This window comes from Atractosteus spatula, chromosome 12, assembly GCF_055471065.1.
Source record: "Atractosteus spatula isolate fAtrSpa1 chromosome 12, fAtrSpa1.hap1, whole genome shotgun sequence".
Taxonomy (NCBI): domain Eukaryota; kingdom Metazoa; phylum Chordata; class Actinopteri; order Semionotiformes; family Lepisosteidae; genus Atractosteus; species Atractosteus spatula.
Window position 1 is genome coordinate 13,712,444 of NC_142717.1, and position 21,110 is coordinate 13,733,553.

General features: G+C 36.4%; 1 protein-coding gene across 5 annotated transcripts in view; it reads right to left on the minus strand.

The window, feature by feature from the left end:
- Nucleotides 1-21,110, minus strand: part of ube2e2 (ubiquitin-conjugating enzyme E2E 2) — a 146,006-nt gene that overhangs the window by 16,220 nt on the left and 108,676 nt on the right. For all 5 annotated transcript variants that reach the window (XM_088928695.1, XM_088928694.1, XM_088928698.1 and 2 more), the window contains exon 4: nt 1,815-1,947. In XM_088928695.1, coding sequence (XP_088784821.1) covers nt 1,815-1,947 — 133 coding nt within the window. The remainder of the gene's footprint in view (nt 1-1,814; nt 1,948-21,110) is intronic.

The following is a 21,110-nucleotide window of genomic DNA, read 5'->3' on the forward strand; positions in this document are numbered from 1 at the left end:
AAAATACACTGTTAGAAATGGTACCTACAAAACTGAATAGCAAGAAGGGTAACTATCATCAATATTTTCTTTAGAAAAAAGTGCAAACAAAATATAACCACATCTATTATGTGATGTAGACTAAATCACTTTTCACAAGTAGACATGAATTACTGTATGTAAGATTATTGCTGGTTATATCATAAGCTGTGGTTTAGTCTTGACTATTTGTAGCTGCGGTGATCACATTATAAACAATGACAGTAGTATGTCTTTTATGGTAGAATTTTGACAAAGGTGCTTTGTATTCCTGCAGGACACTTTGACAACTTTTCTATTGGTCCCTAACTCACCACACAAAACATGATGGTAAACCTTTTTATTAGGCAAAGACATTTGTTTTTGCTGGAGCAGGCCAAAGTGTCTAGGGAAACTTAAAACAGCAGCTAAAACCATAAAAACCACAGCTGTGTCAGCCCACAGGAGCTTCAGTTTATCAGTGTTTATTATAAACCATTTCCTTCTCATTGGTGATGTCTGATGTCACCAATGAACAGCTGAAAGGAAGTCTCTTTCTGATCTGGAGTTCCATTTGTGACATGCATACAAGAAAGCTAAAAACACTGTCTGTTAATTTAACTTGATGGTGACACAAAAATATTGTATAATGAGAGATCTTTGAAACCACTTCATAAATTTAAACCTTTTAAGAGTCTGGAAGGAACATATTATGATTTATTTTAGGTAATCATACTTATCTACTTATCTTAACTTATCTACACAACATCCACCCATTTTCTAACCCAATAAAAATATTGGATTATATACAATAAAAATATTGCGTTGTGGAGGAGCTGAAGCCTATCCTGGTACAAAACAGGCACAAGCCAGGGTACGCCCAGCATGAGACACCAGTCCAGGGCAGGGCACACACAGAGACACACACATCTACATCCACACCCACACCAGGGCCAGTTTTCCCAGAAGCTAACTAACCTTCCAGTTTATCTTTGGATTGTGAGGGGAAACTCACATAAAAATGGGAGAATATACAAACTCCACACAGATAGCACCCCTGGTCTGGCAAAGGTAACCACTGCTCCACCATGCTGCCCTATCTGCACATCATCTTAACACAAATATCATGCAGATTGATTCACAAGAGTGATTTGTTACTTGAACAAAATGAGCATTTCACTAAAATTTCAGAAACTGTCACAATCAAGGAAGGAAGCTTTTTCATACAGTTCGGCAGTGATGGCAGGCTCATATCTGCAGACCATTTGGGCTCTTAGCATACTGAAAGATAGACACTAGGCTGGAATGAACTCATTGGCATGGGTTTCATGAGCCTGGACTGAATAGGTCCACATAAACAATAATAATCAAAGGTTCTGTAATCAGTAGGGGCACATCGCTGAAGCACATACATCTGGAATGCACATGCTTGCAATGCTTTCTTCTGGAACTCTTTTCAAGTTATATAACATTCCTGATCACACTTAAGCTCTCTCCACCTGTTTGTCTGTGATATTAAATATGTGAATTAGTATGATATTGTTTGATAAACTGTACAGTGCAACTTGCAAATGAACGTCTGAAGTCAGAAAGGATATTGTAGGATATTGTAATATTTAAGGTTTCACAATTCATAAAGGCAAGAAGAGATAAATAAAAAAACATTTAAATCAAATTAGACATGCTGGTATAACAAGGTCTCTAATATTTCATTAGATAATCAACTTAATCTTTTACAAATTGATTTTTTCTGTTGCACAAAATTAAAGCACTTCACAATCTAAGGTAGTATAGTAAGACACTGCAATTCTACATACCTTGGGAGGTTTAAAAGGGTAGTCCGGTGTAAATGCGATGTCTAGGAAAAATACTCCTCCCTCGTAGACTGAGCCAGGTGGACCCAGGATCGTCGACCTCCATTCGTAGATGTTATCTCCTTTAGGCCCAGCACTGGAAGGAACAAAAAATGAAATGAATAAAATTACTTTGTTTGTTCAAGCATGATATTTATTATATGAGTCAATTAAAATTACAGCTGTTACCCTGAAAAGAAGCTGAATTGCACCAAAGTTCTGGCTATTAGAAAAGTCTTTAACCTGAAATACGGTCTGACATATATAAAATAACAGTAACTGAGATTCAAGCAAACCATTCTACTCATATGTGCAATGCAACCATGACAACAGGTACAGGAGGAGGCTAATAAAGTTACCCCTTCCATTACAAGGAACCTTACAAGAACTGACAGAATTTAAGAGCACAGAGATTCAATTGGACACTGATAGATATCAGCGTAAAATCTCGAAGGAGCTAAATAGTGTTTTTGACTTTTACCAAGATGACTGCATGGTTCAAGACAACTGTTCATCTATGTCCTAGATGTCCAGAGGCGGTAGAATAGATTTACCATACTGTGAAGTGAGTGCTGAAATCTTAACTCTGCCATGCAAATATATCAAGCAGGGTGTGCAGATTTCTATAACAACCGTCAAATTTTACCCATTCAGCTAGAGTCACAACAGAAGAGCAGGAAGATCCAAATTCCCCATACAATATTAGTTTTTGAACAGTAACAATCAGTGATCTGCCAAGCAATGTTATCTTCTGCAAATAGAACTAGGTTCTCTGGAGGCCCTTCTATCTTTTCAATGAAACAGCTATGATCATCTGTGCAAAGCAGATGGTTTTTTTATAATTGACCATGGCATGACCTGTCACCAGGCATAACAAGTAGTTGCTTCAGAGTTCAATCCTTTACAAATCCTCGCAAAACCAATCCAGTAATGTTACTTCCTGGTGCCCCAAAATGTGGTTGTGTTGCCAGCATGAGGCTGTAACACTGCAAAGCGGGATTTCTGACTTCATCACATACTATATGAGTAAATACACTTTTCTCTTCATAAGGTAAATGCCACACCGCAATGTACAGTGGCTCTGTGGCTAAGGATCTGCGCCTGTGGCTTGAAGATTGCCGGTTCGTATCCCGCGGCCGGCAGACAAATCCTACTCCGTTGGTCCCCTGAGCAAGGCCCTTAACCCCAGCTGCTCCAGGGGTGCCGTATAAATGGCTGACCCTGCGCTCTGATCCCAAGCTTTTCTCCCTGTTTGTGTGTTTCATGGAGAGCAAGTTGTGGTATGGGAAAAGACAAATACCTAATACAAGAAACTGTATATGGCCAATAAAGTGATCTTATCTTATCCTACCAGCTATGCTGTCACAGAAAGGCATGCCCTCTTCTCAAACCTGGGATTCTCTTAACTCATGTGTCTGCTCGCTTCTTAGCACTGCTGGGAATTTTACTTCAGTACCATTATGTATACATTATAATGGCTCAGTGTCATGTGAATCACAGTTGATGTATTTTGCTAGTTAACGCTACAGGGTATCCCCGAGTGGCTTATCTGGTAAAGGTGCTCTATGATCATGGGCTCCAGCCTGGTCACTAGCTGACTAGATTGCCCAAGTGGTACAGGAGTTGTTGGCAGGGCTCTCTTAGCTCTCAGCAACACAGTGACCTCCAGTGCTGTTGGTGAGAAATATGCCTCTTCACCAGTCAGAGCTGAACCTCCTGTACAGGGTGTTACTTCCTCTCTCTCTCATCCAAGTGTTATTCCCGCATCAGCAGGATCCGCTTGTTGGCACGCCCGTCTCCATTTCGTGGTTTGAACCAAATCTTTGAGCTGACGTTGCCATTAAATGCAACCGAGAATACTCCAACCAGCGCGTCGCTCCGCCTGCCACTATACTGGGGCATTAGGGCCCACATGAACCGCAGGGTGAGCGCCCCCTGCTGGCCTTACTAACACCTCTTCCAGCAGCAACCTTAGTTTTTCCCAGGAGATCTCAGATTCCAGGTACTGACCAGGCTCACACCTGCTGAGCTTCCGTGGGTTGCCAGTTTTGAGTTGCAGGGTGATATGGCTGCTGGCAGGGTGTTACTTCCTCTGATGTGATAAAATACAACTGGCTAGAAGATGGTGAGAAGGAGAAGTCTGCTTGCACTTCCTCATTTACACTCCCCTTTGTGCTGCCTTCGGAGTTTGTAGCTGGGCTTCTCACAGCTCGTATACTAAATCGGCTGGGCATAAAAATAACTGCAGGATCCTACATTTTTGTGAGCAGGTGAGCAGTTTTTTCTTGTTTCTGTTTCCTTTCGGAATGCAAAACAAATCAGCAGCGCATTAGAATTACAGTACATGACTGTTGCACTCGTGCCATGTAGCAGGGAGACAGCTAATTGATTTAAATCAATCTCCTCTATAATCACTGGCTACAGCCAGTAAAAAAAAAAAGCAGTATTTTTTTTAATTGACATGGGGGTGTTCACCACAGCCTGCAGGTTAATGACATTAAATTCAAAGATTTTCTAGACCTTTTAACCCACATGGTCAATATATTACACTTTCAAAGTGTCATTTAAAGCTATTTACCTGTCATTTTAACTGTTTACTCTGAGTATTGGTAATGAATGCTTTATTGATAAATTTCTAATCATTCCCTTCATACAGTGCTCAAACCTAACTGCTGTGGAAAGGCTCCCACGTGACTGCTAAGTAAACAGTACTTACTATTCATATTTGCACACAGCAGGCTACAAAATAATTCCACAGTGAAGGACACATTCTTTGAAATCTTTTAACACTGCATTATGAGCCTAATTCTTTAAAGAGAAGGGAATCTGAGTCATTGTTGTCTTGTTTTCGGTTAGTTTCAAAAACATTCTTGGAAATCTATTTTGTTTTGTTATTCATGTTTGTTGTGCATTGTACAACATACTAAACAGGCAACACTTGTATAATTAGGCCTTTAATTTCTTAAAAATATATAATTATTAACAGTACCTTAACATTAACAAAAGCTTAATAGTTTAAATTGTTTAATGCCCGGCAACAGCTTTTCAATGGGCAGAGACACATTTCCAATGCAAAATCTTACTTCCTTTTACTTAGTACATTTTTCCTATGGCACAATTTGTCCAGCTGGAAAGCAGAAACAGCAGGATAATCGGTATAATGTACCATTTTCACTAGTGTTCTTGCAGAAATCCACATGAAGTGTACATAGAGACACTTACACTTCCTTTAAAAGGAAAAATGAGCTATTTTACCACAATAAAAATCTGATCATATGAAATTAAGGGCATTTCCAATTTTCTACAATCTTCTCAACAGGGAAAAAACATACAACTAAAAAAAATAAACCAAAATCCATCATAACAACGTTTCCTACAAATTCACAACTGATGCAGAAGTGTAGAAATCCATGTGACTCATTCTTGACATGCACATTTTTATATAAATGAGATTATGAGGTCACACTGCATCAACCTGAAAGCATCCCTAACAATATAAACTATTCTCATAGTTTATGGTAATCTCTGAATAATAAAAGTAGTTTTTACTCTACCTCAATGCGTATTTTGTAGTTATTAATTTATAGGACCTATATTTAAATAATTAAATAAAAAGCCTGTACATATTTTAAGCATTGATTACTTTAGTATAACACTTATGTATTCCCCTTTATTCATATACTGTATACAGTGCCTTGCGAAAGTATTCGGCCCCCTTGAACTTTTCAACCTTTTGCCACATTTCAGGCTTCAAACATAAAGATATAAATTTTTTATTTTATGTGAAGAATCACCAACAAGTGGGACACAATTGTGAAGTGGAACGAAATCTATTGGATTTTTGAAACTTTTTTAACTAATAAAAAAATGAAAAGTGGGGCGTGCAAAAGTATTCGGCCCCCTTGCGTTAATACTTTGTAGAGCCACCTTTTGCTGCGATTACAGCTGCAAGTCGCTTGGGGTATGTCTCTATCAGTTTTGCACATCGAGAGACTGAAATTCTTGCCCATTCTTCCTTGCAAAACAGCTCGAGCTCAGTGAGGTTGGATGGAGAGCGTTTGTGAACAGCAGTTTTCAGCTCTTTCCACAGATTCTCGATTGGATTCAGGTCTGGACTTTGACTTGGCCATTCAAACACCTGGATACGTTTATTTGTGAACCATTCCTTTGTAGATTTTGCTGTATGTTTGGGATCATTGTCTTGTTGGAAGATAAATCTCCGTCCCAGTTTCAGGTCTTTTGCAGACTCCAACAGGTTTTCATCCAGAATGGTCCTGTATTTGGCTGCATCCATCTTCCCCTCAATTTTAACCATCTTCCCTGTCCCTGCTGAAGAAAAGCAGGCCCAAACCATGATGCTGCCACCACCATGTTTGACAGTGGGGATGGTGTGTTGAGGGTGATGAGCTGTGTTGCTTTTACGCCAAACATATCGTTTTGCATTGTGGCCAAAAAGTTCGATTTTGGTTTCATCTGACCAGAGCACCTTCTTCCACATGTTTGGGGTGTCTCCCAGGTGGCTTGTGGCAAACTTTAGACGAGACTTTTTATGGATATCTTTGAGAAATGGCTTTCTTCTTGCCACTCTTCCATAAAGGCCAGATTTGTGCAGTGTAAGACTGATTGTTGTCCTATGGACAGACTCTCCCACCTCAGCTGTAGTTCTCTGCAGTTCATCCAGAGTGATCATGGGCCTCTTGGCTGCATCTCTGATCAGTCTTCTCCTTGTCTGAGCTGAAAGTTTAGAGGGACGGCCAGGTCTTGGTAGATTTGCAGTGGTCTGATACTCCTTCCATTTCAAGATGATCGCTTGCACAGTGCTCCTTGGGATGTTTGAAGCTTGGGAAATCTTTTTGTATCCAAATCCGGCTTTAAACTTCTCCACAACAGTATTACGGACCTGCCTGGTGTGTTCCTTGGTCTTCATGATGCTCTCTGCGCTTTCAACAGAACCTTGAGACTATCACAGAGCAGGTGCATTTATACAGAGACTTGATTACACACAGGTGGATTCTATTTATCACCATCAGTCATTTAGGACAACATTGGATCATTCAGAGATCCTCGCTGAACTTCTGGAGTGAGTTTGCTGCACTGAAAGTAAAGGGGCCGAATAATTTTGCACGCCCCACTTTTCATTTTTTTATTCGTTAAAAAAGTTTCAAAAATCCAATAGATTTCGTTCCACTTCACAATTGTGTCTCACTTGTTGGTGATTCTTCACATAAAATAAAAAATTTATATCTTTATGTTTGAAGCCTGAAATGTGGCAAAAGGTTGAAAAGTTCAAGGGGGCCGAATACTTTCGCAAGGCACTGTATGTGTACATCACAATGGCCTGTAGCTCACACTATATGAAACTGGTTTTTAACTTGATGAACATGTTCCAAGTGTGTTTTTATCTGTAGTGAAAAAAGAATAGTTATGGACCAAAATATTTATCCTGATCCCCCTTTTCTGCTTTTTAATGTTAAATGTAAATTTTCTACGTGTTTAATGTAGAATAAATCTACAAGCAAGATATGATTTATAAAATATAAAAGTAATAGACACACAAAAAATAAATGCTCAAGGTACTTTGATGTTGTTCCCCTTTTCTTGGTCTGTGACACAACACCACCTCCTTTGTTCTCACATGCTAGCAAGATTTTTTGAACACTTCACCTCAGGCTTATCACGTGCAGACACAGGGAAGTTAGCACCCTTTCTTGAATTCTGTTTGTGTGTTGCACAACTCCTTGGGAGGTATTTAGAGATGCCATTTGCATGCATTAGCGGTCAGTAGCATTACTCATTTGTCTAAATGACTTGAACTTGGAACTATATGGTAAGCGTTCTGCATGCCGAGTTGCACTTTAGGCTAGCAGTGCTTCTCTTAGTTAACACAGGAGGTGTGCTCAGCATGTGGTAAGGGTGCCTTCCACCTGCAAAATGCATTACTACCATTTATTGAATGAGGCTCTCTATGTTTCCCCTGAAGAAAATCATAAAATAAGTTGCCAGTTTCAATCAACTTTATTTACTGGAATAAAAATACTGTGGTCAATTTCTGTGGCTTGTGATCACCTTAATTAACGTCAGCACCTGCTGATACAGGCCAGCAGCTGAAAGACATCAACCATGACTGCTGCCACTCAAAGTCTGTTCTGATGAAAATCCAAGAGCACGGCTCATTTAAAAATCCAACATGTTACAATTCCACCTGTGGTTTCAAAATATACTGCAGCAAATTCTCCAGAATTAAATCTTCCAAAATGAAAAAGAAAGATCTAAATAATTAGAATTATTCACAGTGGTGATTTCAGGCTGGTGTACTTCTTCTGCACTGACCACAATAAGACTTTAAATCAGTGTCACATCTGGATTCATTTTAACCACTATCTACCCCTTTTCAGCAACAGGCCTTCCTTGTGTAAAACCCTTACTCTATAAGAAGCACATAAGATGGAATTTCACCATTTTGGGGAAGAGCAGGGGCTTAAGGAAGACATTTTAAGAGGAAATTTATCGCCACAGGGATATTCGGTTTCTGACAGCTGATATAAGGACCCCATTATTTTATTCAGATATAGTGACAATGGAGCAAAAAAGTTCTATACAGCTACAGTAGCTGAGTGTACTGCACCAAATCGGAGATATAATTCTTCATGCCACACCCTTTTCATGAAACCAATCAATAATGATTTCTAAATTCCTTCTTTACAAATGTACATAGAGTACATAATGTTGGTATGTAAAATTTTAACGCTACTAAGCATGAAGTTGTTTTCATAATTTTCCATCTTTGGTACCAGAAGTTACACCTTTATGCAGCATTGTGAGATTTAGTATTCAGCTCACATGTCAGTAGGTTCTCACCACTGTAAAGGCTATGGACAGCACATTACCTTCTACAGCAACATCTGTGCTGGTGTTTTATGTTTAATTCATGACGTATATAAATTATAATTACTGGGAAAATCAAGTATTTACTTTGACAAAAAACAATTTATTTCATAATAGTGCTAGAAATATGTAATTGGATCTACCCAACTAGGGCAAACACATCATTTAAATAACTCAAATATATCACATTCAAAATCCATTACAAGAACTGGACATACAAAACAACTAAATCTTTTCTCAGCTGTTACAGAGCAAGTTGTATAATTATAAAAGTCCATAATAAAAGGCTTTTAACAAATTATTATTTCTACTGGTTTTTAAGTACAGATAAAGGACTTGCAACACAAGATTTAATATCTTTTCTCACACATAACAGACGCAGAAAAAAATGCATTAAGACATTTAACTATCAATAGCTACACATGTATTGCCACTCAAACACAATCGCTGAGCCTATAAACGTATATCCAATCATCTCATTGAAGGGTCACACTGAATCAACTTGAAAGGCACCCTAAGAATTTTAATTTGCCTACTTCTCAGTTTACATTAACCTTTGAATAATAAAGTGCAGCTGAGGCTCCTGTCAGGGAAAATACGAGAAGTGAGCCAGTAATTAATAACACATCTAAGACCCACGCTCTGCAGAAGAGAGCAATCCCAGTGTATTGCCAAGGCTTTTGGAAACTCAGCTGAGTATTAAGACACTAATTGTAGCCATAAGACAAGGTAAACAAAGGAGAGGCCACTTCACCTCTTAATCTTTATATTCTGTATTCTGATGAACCCAAAATAGGCTCATTCACAAAACAAGCAGGTAGCAATCAGATCACAAGGTTTACAAATTGAAAGAAGCCATAGGTTTTGCTTTGCATGAGGTAAAAAAACAATTATGCATGTCAGAGGCAAGTACACACAGGATGATACATCTGGGGTCCATCCAGCTTCTACTAGATTTAACAAGCAGAGAGGTTGAGGTCAAAGGTGATACAGAGACATGCCAATAAATACACCATCATTGGCTTTCACTGTACTGGGTTGAGGGCAAAAGAAAATCAAAGCAGCCAAAACATAAAGTCCAATCTTAATCCACTGTATCTACTTTGACACAGTGGAAGGAACTTTATTTCCTTTAATGAACAATTTAAGTTGTCTTTCCTATGCATTATAGATGAAAAACATGACAGCCAAAAATAATTACACTTTCCAGACTAACTTATGGGGGGTAAATGTGACTGGTGAAGGAAAAACTCAGATTTAAAATGTAAATACAGTGGCTGCGGCCTTGATATTTTGATCATATATTGAAATTAAATGATTATACATAGGCATTTAAAATGTTACAAATAAGCATGGAACTAATAGCATTTTGCTTTTAATGCCCTCGCTATATTAATATAATTGTTATGAAAACAGTGCATAAGATGTAAAAATATATATTAATGATAACACTAAAACTTAAACATTTCATAATTAACTAGTCCCAAACAATTATCTACACCACCTCTATTTTCAGTTGCAGATTAAGAAGACATACTGTACATAAAATGCAGGTGTAGCTAATGAAAGATGCCATTATGCACAATGAAGAAAATACTAACCACAGCACATTATGTATCCACAACAGACTGGTAAAAATACTTTCTTTTGCAATGTCTATGTTTTCCTCTTCTTACACATACTATTGTTGTAACACAGAAAGAAGACCCAGTATACTGGAGATGTAACGTTCCATCCTGCCTCTTTCAGAAAACCAATTTCAACATTTCTCCCCAAAAAATTACTTGCATAATTAGGAATACTACCTGCTTTCAACACACTTGGGCATTACTATGCACCGAGACACACAGTGAAGTTAGCACCCTTTCTTGAATTCTGTTTGTGTGTTGCACAACTCCTTGGGATGTATTTAGAGATGCCATTTGCATGCATTAGCGGTCATTAGCATTACTCATTTGTCTAAATGACTTGAACTTGGAACTATATGGTAAGCGTTCTGCATGCCGAGTTGCACTTTAGGCTAGCAGTGCTTCTCTTAGTTAACACAGGAGGTGTGCTCAGCATGTGGTAAGGGTGCCTTCCACCTGCAAAATGCATTACTACCATTTATTGAATGAGGCTCTCTCTGTTTCCCCTGAGGAAAATCATAAAATAAGTTGCCAGTTTCAATCAACTTTATTTACTGGAATAAAAATACTGTGGTCAATTTCTGTGGCTTGTGATCACCTTAAGTAACGTCAGCACCTGCTGATACAGGCCAGCAGCTGAAAGACATCAACCATGACTGCTGCCACTCAAAGTCTGTTCTGATGAAAATCCAAGAGCACGGCTCATTTAAAAATCCAACATGTTACAATTCCACCTGTGGTTTCAAAATATATGCAGCAAATTCTCCAGAATTAAATCTTCCAAAATGAAAAAGAAAGATCTAAATAATTAGAATTATTCACAGTGGTGATTTCAGGCTGGTGTACTTCTACTGCACTGACCACAATACGACTTTAAATCAGTGTCACATCTGGATTCATTTTAACCACTATATACCCCTTTTCAGCAACAGGCCTTCCTTGTGTAAGACCCTTACTCTATAAGAAGCACACAAGATGGAATTTCACCATTTTGGGGAAGAGCAGGGGCTTAAGGAAGACATTTTAAGAGGAAATTTATCGCCACAGGGATATTCAGTTTCTGACAGCTGATATAAGGACCCCATTATTTTATTCGGATATAGTGACAATGGAGCAAAATAACATATACAATCATCTGATAGCAAGGTGCTAAATTGGAGACATCATTCTTTTTCATAAAGCCAACAATTTCCACATTTCTCCATATAACATAATGAATATAATAGAGATTTTCAAACTGCAAAGCACACACCTGCTAAGGGATGAAAAAATTTCAGACTATAATACACACGGTTGTTTCCATACTTGTTCTGCTTTGATATGAAAAGTTAAACAAATCTCTGTGCAGCATTGTGAAATTCTGTATTCAGCTCACACATGACAAGTAGAATCAGTAGAATCTCACCACCATAAAGAATAACCTTAGCACACTACCCACAAAAGACATGAGTCCCTGATACAGCCCACCTCTGATTGTAATGTTTGTGTTCTCTTCAATTGCTTGCTCTTTATTCAGAGAAACACTTTATTGAATTGAGTGATATTTATTTCAAACAGTTCTGACAGCAGAACAGAAAAAAAAGCTTCTTCCAATATCACAAGAATTTTATTTCTAAGAACTTGTTTCTTTTCAAATACTGGAGCATTTTCAGTGATGAATTAGAGAGCTGAAAATTTGACGTCCAGACTGTTTCAGTTTGCGTTACTCTATGAAAAAGTACATTTCATGAGGAATGACCCCTTTATCATTGTTTTACTAATCCTCTGAGATTGCAGATAAGGTGATTAGCACATAATTCTGTTGTAACATTCTTTCCACTCCTTTGGTAGGGTTTGGTTATGTAATAAAATACATATGCTTCAAGAACTGTTAACCTGTAAAAGAAGATTTATCATAAGACTTGTTAGGTTATTTCAAAGCATCTGATGAGGAAATAATATTGGCTGAGCTTTAATAAATTATGGTACAAAAAAGTTTTTTTTAATTACCACATGCAGATGTTCTTTAGTAAATTCTGAAAATGAAGAACATAGCAAAAACAAACCCAAAAATGTCAATGAGTACTACTGCTCTTAAGGTAGATATGTTTTTTTTAAACTGTATTTTTCCCATGTTTCTTTGAATACATTTTAATTCATTACCGCAGCATGCAAGTCAAATTACCCTGCTTGGAGTGTTTTGGCTTTGATTTTAAAACACTAATAAAACATGGGTTTTGAAAAAACTGCAAAAAGTGTTATGATCTGTTTTCCATTACAGTGGATGAAATGGGCTATTGCCAATAGAGAATTCTGGAGGAAATTTTGTTCCTATTTACACACGGCTTGCAACGTCTATGTATATTTTGTTAATTTCACTGTTGAATGAATGCTTTTATTATTGTCCTTCTGTGTCTCTAAGTACCCCCACTGCGGTACGGATAAAGCCTCTTTTCCACAAGTAAGATTACAAATTTCATTTCATCTCTGATTCTTAGAATTTGCACTTTAATTTATTAGCGATACTGAAGCATAAAGCATGTTTATGGAAAGACAGTGGGAAGCATGAAGTGGTGTCTGCATTACAAAAACCAGAATAATTAATCAACTGCCTCTGATAAGAACAAGGAGTTGTATGGAGCTCCTGGCAGACAACAGCTGTAGGTGGCTTGCAGGAGAAAGATGTAATTAAGAACAGTAAGCTGGCAGGATAGGGTTATAGTGGAGACACAACAGTGTTGTAGAGTTCTGCATGAAGGTATGTAAACTAATGCAGACAGTAATTTTGGCTGGAGAGGTTTAACAAGTAGCTGTATTTAAAGAATGTACAGAAAAAAATCGAACAGTTGTACTTTTGAGTTACTGAGCATTACTTATCTGTTTTTTTAATGCTTGAAAGACTTATTATTGAACTAAATGTCTGTATAAATATGTAAGACTTTTTACAATGAGTGATGCATTTGCAATAGAAGGTGATGACAGTACTATTAACGACATAAGTGATCTGAACTTTTAATGAGCTCTCTGGAGGTACATTTTTATTGCGTATTTTTTAAATGCACTTTGAAAGTGACTAAGGTGGAATATCTTCACTTGTGGTGACATGGTGCAGGGGATTTTTACCCTGATCTATATGATGTAGGTGTAGTGGATTTATTTTTCAAAAAGGTTTAACATAAAACAATACAGAAAACAAAAGACCTTAATAATACAGGAAAATGACTTCTACAAATATATTGTAACAATAATGGCTTTAGATAGGGAGGCTACCACTGTCCTTGCGCTACTCTAACAATTACTACAAACTACACACTTACACTTCAAATACCAACTCTCCCCAGTCTCCTGACTACCTCTGTGAAATTCCGCATTCCGTAATAACCAATCACTCACTGACACCAGGAGAAACTACTTACACGCGAAACTCTAGAGGCTGTACTGGCGGCCTCCAGTGGCCCATTAATAAGAGCAATGCAAAATGTGAATTTAACATCACATAAATCTGTCAGGCAAAAGACAGAGACATTCTACATTTGCAATCTTAACAAATATCAACATACTTTCTTTATATTATGTACAAAACAATATTTGAATTATCACAATACTCATGACATCAACTGCAGAAAATTCACTCCAAACTCACATCTTTGTTCATACTCTAAACAACATCTCATGTTAACTATGTATGTCAGGTGTTCCTGAATCCTTTGCATATCTACAAACATAATATCAACCAAACAGGATAAATAAATTCACAAGGAATCATTTTTGTTTAGAATACGAAAGGAATGATCAATTCCTTTGTTAAGTAATATTTTCCTAAAGATTTTAGCACAGCCTTTTCAGGTGTTTAACTTTGTTCAAACAGTATAAGCAAGCCTGACTCGTGGTGTTGTGAACAATTTTTAAGTGTTAACTAATACCTTGTCAGTTTTATTATTCTGCCATTACCAAATACTGCCATTGCACAGGAAATGATGGTAAATAAATTTTAAACATAGCCTCAATGCAATGCAATATAATTGACTAGACTAGGAAAACAGATATATCATAAATGAAATCATTTCAAACAACCTTCAAGTCGAACATTACAAAAATGTAATGAAATATCTTTTGTAGACAGAAACATCTAAACAGGGCACTATAGTAGTGATCTCAGGGATTGAAACTGTGGCAGTTTCACACATTTCTTAGGCAACATTTAATGTTTCTGAGATCAGTATTATGGGTGCATGTTTTATTTCTGATTCCTCTAATCCTTTATAACATGTTTAATAAAATATTCGACTTCAGAAATTGTCAGCATGTAAATTTAACACTAAAATATAATGCCCATTTAAAATACATAAACCATAAAATACACAATATGTTGGAAAGCATAATAAGAATAGCATAAGCTGTGAATAGTAAATACATTGAATTGCAATGTTTACAATAGGTTCCATATTAATAAAATGTAGGTAAAAACCTAGGTAACTTTAAAAATTCTACTGTATCTGAAATTTGCTTAACTTTTTGTCTCTTTAATCTTCCATTCAAATGCAGTGCTGTACTGTAAGTGATTTTATAAGTTCCCAACTGCAACAGCAAAGAATACCACCTCTCTGTCTTACCTATTTAGGGAACTGCATTCTGATGAAGTGTCTATGCTGCAGGTGCAATAATGCATGTCACATGAATCATTAACCAGCTGATGTTCCATTGATACAAGTATACAGAAGTGACACTGAGGTAAGATGAGACTGGCCTACAGCCTTTCAAAAGCAGAATGCAATGTTAATTACATTATAGTATAAGAAAATATGTTTATGGATTCTGGGAAATCAGAAAGTACAAAATGAGAGTGGTTTAAAATGTAATTTAGCACTCCATGAATTATTTTTATATCATACATATACCATATTACAATATAAAAAAATGAGTTCTTTTTTATTTTACAATACAGAATATGGTGCTTCAGCTTTATTCTAAATGCCATCTCCTTTTGTTGTGTGGGATTCTAAAGATTTTCTTTAATAGTCAAGAAGAAGTGGGCCATAGGTCCAACCTGATGTTTGTTGTGAGAGAGGTTGCTTGTTAAGAGACAAAAAAATACAGATTGCTTGCTTAGAAACATTACTTACTCCTTTGATGGCAAAAAATGTCTCCTACTTACTCCTATCTTTACAGTGCAAGATTAAAAGCAGATCACTTTGGAGATCCCAACTGTAATTGTGAAACTGTTAAGTTTTCTAAACTTTTAAAGTAATTATTTTCTTGGAAAAATATGACAAGTTTGAACATTCAATACATCTTTCTAATGGATAACGTTTCAGTGGTGTTCACACATGTACACACCAGAAGCTTGGTAACATATCTGCTGAAACATCTGTAACTGTAATCCAAAGAAATATATGTTTCTCAACTAATACTGCTACAGTGGTTTAGTTTTGAGTCACCCCAGCGTTAGGTTTACTCACACAAAAGACCGTTAGGTTTACTCACACAAAAGACTGAAGGACACTCATTAACAGTGGGTGTCCCACACTGTTGTTGGCTTGCCATTCAGTAAATTCTGCACTACAATTCAGATTGTTAAAATATGATTCATATGGATTCCTACTCTGTTACAATCCGTAATGAAAAATACATTATGTATGTAGGAAAATGGGAAATGTTATAACAAGTTCAGACGGTATTAAACACTTGACTGTAATCTAAAGAAAAAAAAGATTTAAACAAAAGCAGATACACTTTTCTCATCACATTGGACTGGAATTACTCCAGGGCAAACATAAAAAAACCCAGACTAATGTGGAGTAGGAGTCACCTTACTCTTGAGAGGTTCTGTACTGTAGCCTGTCAGGGCAGGTTACCAGGCAGATATACCACAGGATGCTGAGGGGAGACATCTCCAGGCAAGGCCGAAACAAAATAGGATGCACAAGAATGCCATGAGGTAGCATTAAAACTCTGCCTTCATTTCCACTTGCATTTGCAACAGAACTGCACAAAAGAGTACTTAAAATTTATGGTAAATTTCAAAATTAAGTAACAGAGAATCAAAGAGTCAAATGTCACATAAAAAGGGCATGACAATAAATGATTACAGTTTAATAAAAGTTATGTTGAAAGAAAATCAACTGTTGGGTCTCATCTGCTTGTTCCCCATGTGAATAATGCAGTTTCTATATTTAGAATGTATAGCTTCCACCACTGCAAATTCTACACACATCGGAAACCTTCAGCTCAGTTACAGAGATCCTTGTTGGACTGCAGCCAGATTTAAACTGGGACAAATTCCAGTTCAGAGAAACAAGAATAATAAACAATCTCCCAGATAGAGAATAATTACTGCATGCTGACAATGTATTGTAGAATTTGCATAGCAAACACAGAAAAATGTTTCTACTATTTTCTACGTAAAAGAATTGTCAATCATTAAAATAGACGTAAAACTACTAAACTACTAAGTTGGGAAAGTGACTCAGGAAACTATTACCTCAACACAAAGTTTCTGATTATTTTTAAGGGAGTATCATTATGTTTATTCTCTTTAAAATCCATAAAAGGAATTACAAACTCTTCAGGAAATTCATCTACCGGTGCATTCCACAGGGCTCTTTTGGCAAACAAATCCAGCCTACTGATCATTTTTTGGTTTCATAATTAAAAATGGATACATACACCTCCCATAAAATTAAATATTTTATATTGTTGCTTTGATGTCAGCATATTCTATACCTTTTTTTTGCAAAAATATAAGAAAGGACAAGAAGAAATAAATGACAAGAAACAACAAGAAGTATTTCACTTTAGCATGAATACATTCACTGGAATATACTGTACCTAAAAGTATTACTAGATTTTAATCATATATGTGATTTGATATTGACAGATTACTGAATATGTATTCTTTACCAAATACACTTAATCAGATTTATTTAACAAAGAACGCATTTTCAGTAATCTGTCTCAAAGGTTTGAGAACTCTAATCCCAGACAGTGTGTGAGTGAGGTGGAATGTGCTTGATAAAGAGATTTATGTCACACTTCTGACTAAACAAATCAGTCTGAGAGATAAAAAACCCTGCTAACAGTTGACAGCCTAGCTGAAACATATTATCAGCAGATGATGGAAAAAAAGTGTTGATACTGTACTAGGCCTGCAACTTTCAATTACAAGTATGATCTGATTGCTCTTCTGAAAAACAGCTTTGTGCAAAAACAAAAAGCCTGTACAAATGTTTAATTCTTTAATTTGAAAGCTGCAAAAAAACCTTCCACGTTAATGCATGCCCTTCTAATTGACATTGGGGCATATAGTTTATTTTTCACACAAATTTCATGAACACAAATATCACAGCATTAACAAAATGAGTGCTTATATCATAGCTCTACTAATTCAGCACATAAAGGATGAGAAACAACTAAACTGAAATGATGTTTTTAACACCAATAAATGATTAAACAACTGTACCAGTGATGTACAATATGTAAGATGTTGTTTTGCTTTCTTATCTACAGTACAAACTGTATAAACTATAGTTTCAACTTTCCATGCTTTGTAACAATAAATGTACAGCATGAAGTAATGTAACACAAAAGTGGAGTTATTTCCAAATGAAGATCCACTGAGGTATAATACTTTACATTAACATTTAACATTATTCTAAATGTTCTATTTTTCCACACAGTTTAAATGTCAGAATATTATCTCAGAATTTGGGATTATATTTGCTGGTTAATTTACTATTCTGCTATATTTTGGATCTGTTTTTTTTTTCCTGAGAGAACCATGGAGTTTAATGCTATCATATGCTAGTTTACTTTCCCTTTCTTTCAGAATGGTCAATATGGATATCCATGATTATAGAGAGTGACAGCATTTCACATCACATTACCCTGGCTTTGAATATGGAAGCAGCTGCTGTCATTGGGAAATCAGGTTTTTGTTATAAATGAAGACAATTGCATTCCCAGTATTATTTTTGTTTTTATTCAGACAACACTTAAACCAGTCTGAAAATAACTGTAGCCAGTGAAGTGCTGACAGCGTAAAACATCACTTCATTTAAATTGCCACATTATGAAGGTTGTTTCACACAATGCACAGTGCCCTGAAATACATCCTGCATATCATGCTTCTCGTCTACATAATTGTCATTGGAACTCAAATCCGCTCGCAAAAGATATGGATCGGAAAATTTAGATCTTACTGTACATCAAAAAACAGCATAATTGTTAGGCAAAAGTTTTAGCTTTGTGAACACATTGGACACACGAGGAATCATAGTCTCCTTGGAATTCTGCTGAAATGCTCAGAATGTATTTAAGGAACCACAGCACAAACAATTAATGTGAACCACTGGTGGATGAAACAGAGGACCACTGTGGATTCATTTATTTCAGATGACCAAAGAATAATAGAGTGGGAAGCTGCTTCAGCAAGCATTGGCTGAAAATGATCTGCTAGCAAAAAATAATACCACCCATTTCCACAGAAATTTACACTCCCGTTCAAAATAAAACTTTGTTTTGCGCCTCCTGCTAACCACAACATGGAAACCATTCAGTAACATAACTTTTGACAGTCTAAAATATCAAAACCTTGCAATTAAAAATGTGCATAGTTCCACAATTAATAATAATAAACTTACTATAGATTAAGGCATTAGTAAGAAAGCTAAATACTCCAGTTAAATAGTTTCTTCCAAACAAATGCCCCTGAAGACAAAAAACTAGAAGCATAAAACAAAGACAACCCTCCTTTACACAGACAAAATGGAAAAGACCATTGCCCTGTAATAAATAATAAAAACTAACAGACATTAAATGAAGTCTTACATAGAACATACAAACTTGCAGGTTTGTAATTTAAAGGCCTATGAAACCATTCTTTAGAAAGCCAAAAAACACATTTGGCCTTTATTGACCAAAAATAAACCATCATAAAATGTATGTTCCATGGTATTTGTAAGAATAAACCAAATATTTGCGATTGTAAATAACATTCTCTATAGCTCAATTAGGAGAACATAGTCATAGAACATTATGTGAATTGTTCAATTGATAAGGATTAGCACAAACAGTTATTACATTAGATTAGAAGGAGGCAAAGACAAATTGGTATTACTGAGCAGCCTGAGAAATAAGCTCCAAAACCTTTTAAAACTATTCAGTGTTATCAAGGCTTGTGGTGACAGTGACAACAAAGGTTACTGATTACAGACTAGCATCTGCTTGAAGTACTACTTCTCCAGAGTGCCAGCTACATGCCCAAAGGAAAACTTTTCTACATGAATTGCACGGGGAGGCTTAACTAAATTATTTTTAGCACAAAGAGCAGTGCATTATTACATTATTCTCCAAAGAAAAAAAATGTTATCCGAGTTTCATATAAGATTAAAATAAACTTGATGTGATGACTGCTGCAGAGATATTTTGGGTAGAAACTTTATGTTCAAAACCAGGTGAACATATTATTACATCGGAGACATAACCAACACAGGCAAACTCACAACCACAGATTTCTTACCATGCACATACATGGTCACAATTTTGGGAGTACAGTAAGGGAAGCACTGTATTACAGGCGTGTCACCATTTTTCACAATACAATACAAATTGGTGAGTATTGTGTAATGAAATGGTATTGTTTCTGTGCTTCAGTAAAAACTGGAAAACAGCAATAGGTAGGTGATACCAACCCTGAAACCTGATTGATATTATTAAATATATGATATCATAATATCATATGTATGATCATAATATAAAATGAATGACAGATTAACTTGAATATTAATATTTCATATACTGGTATATTAATGTAATGTAATGATTCTTTAAATAAGAATCAGACTGCTCTTAGTATTTGAGAGACTAAAATGTTAAGTTTACATATTCAAATATCACATATTATAGTATATATTGCTTATTAAAGGTTACATACTTTTCTACTTCTACGTTTCTACTTTCTCTATATTACATAAAGTACATAAATATTACTGTAGTTCTTTATAAATGAATACTACATTCATTTGTTTTGTTTTCATTTATGGATGTCAAATACTAAGAGCTGCCAATTTCCACTGAAAGGACAGACTAATTTCTTACAATTAGAACAGACAAAGAAGAGCATTGTTTATTACCTCCAGAGTAATAGAAATCCCCTTTTGCACAATTGTAGTTTCCTTCCTCCCACACACCCCCTCCCCCCTCTGCCTCCCCCCGAGTGACGTGGAGTGATGTGACACAAGTGATTATGCAGTAGTAGGCACTTTGTATATAAGGTTGACACAAAGCCTCTGTGTAGTCAGAGACGGAGCAGTGAAGTCCGCACACACAACCCTCTGTCGACTGAAAGAGGCCCAATTGTGGGAGCACGGCCAGTCAGCTTTTCTGGAAACGCACAACTGTCAAAGGAATTGTATGGTTGTGTGTCAAATGCTGTTTTAGCTTGGACGCCAGCTCAATGTCTCCCTTGCCAGGAAGCTCAGCAAAGCTAGAGGATGGTACTGGCAAAGTGGGAGGTGAGCCACCTGAAGTTTGGCATCAGCGAGGGGAAATTCTAAAACTTTCCACTGGCTCTGTATCAGCCCTGGCTGCACAAGTGTGTTATTCTGTTTATAGAAGGTGGGTACACATTTGCTTCATTTCCTTGTCTAGTATCTAGTAACAGTGGCTGATTTCCTGGTAAAGACAGAAATAACAATTCAGACCACTGTGGTAGACCGTAAATTCTTGCCTGAGAATTATATGTAAATATAATTGTTTAAATACATATTTT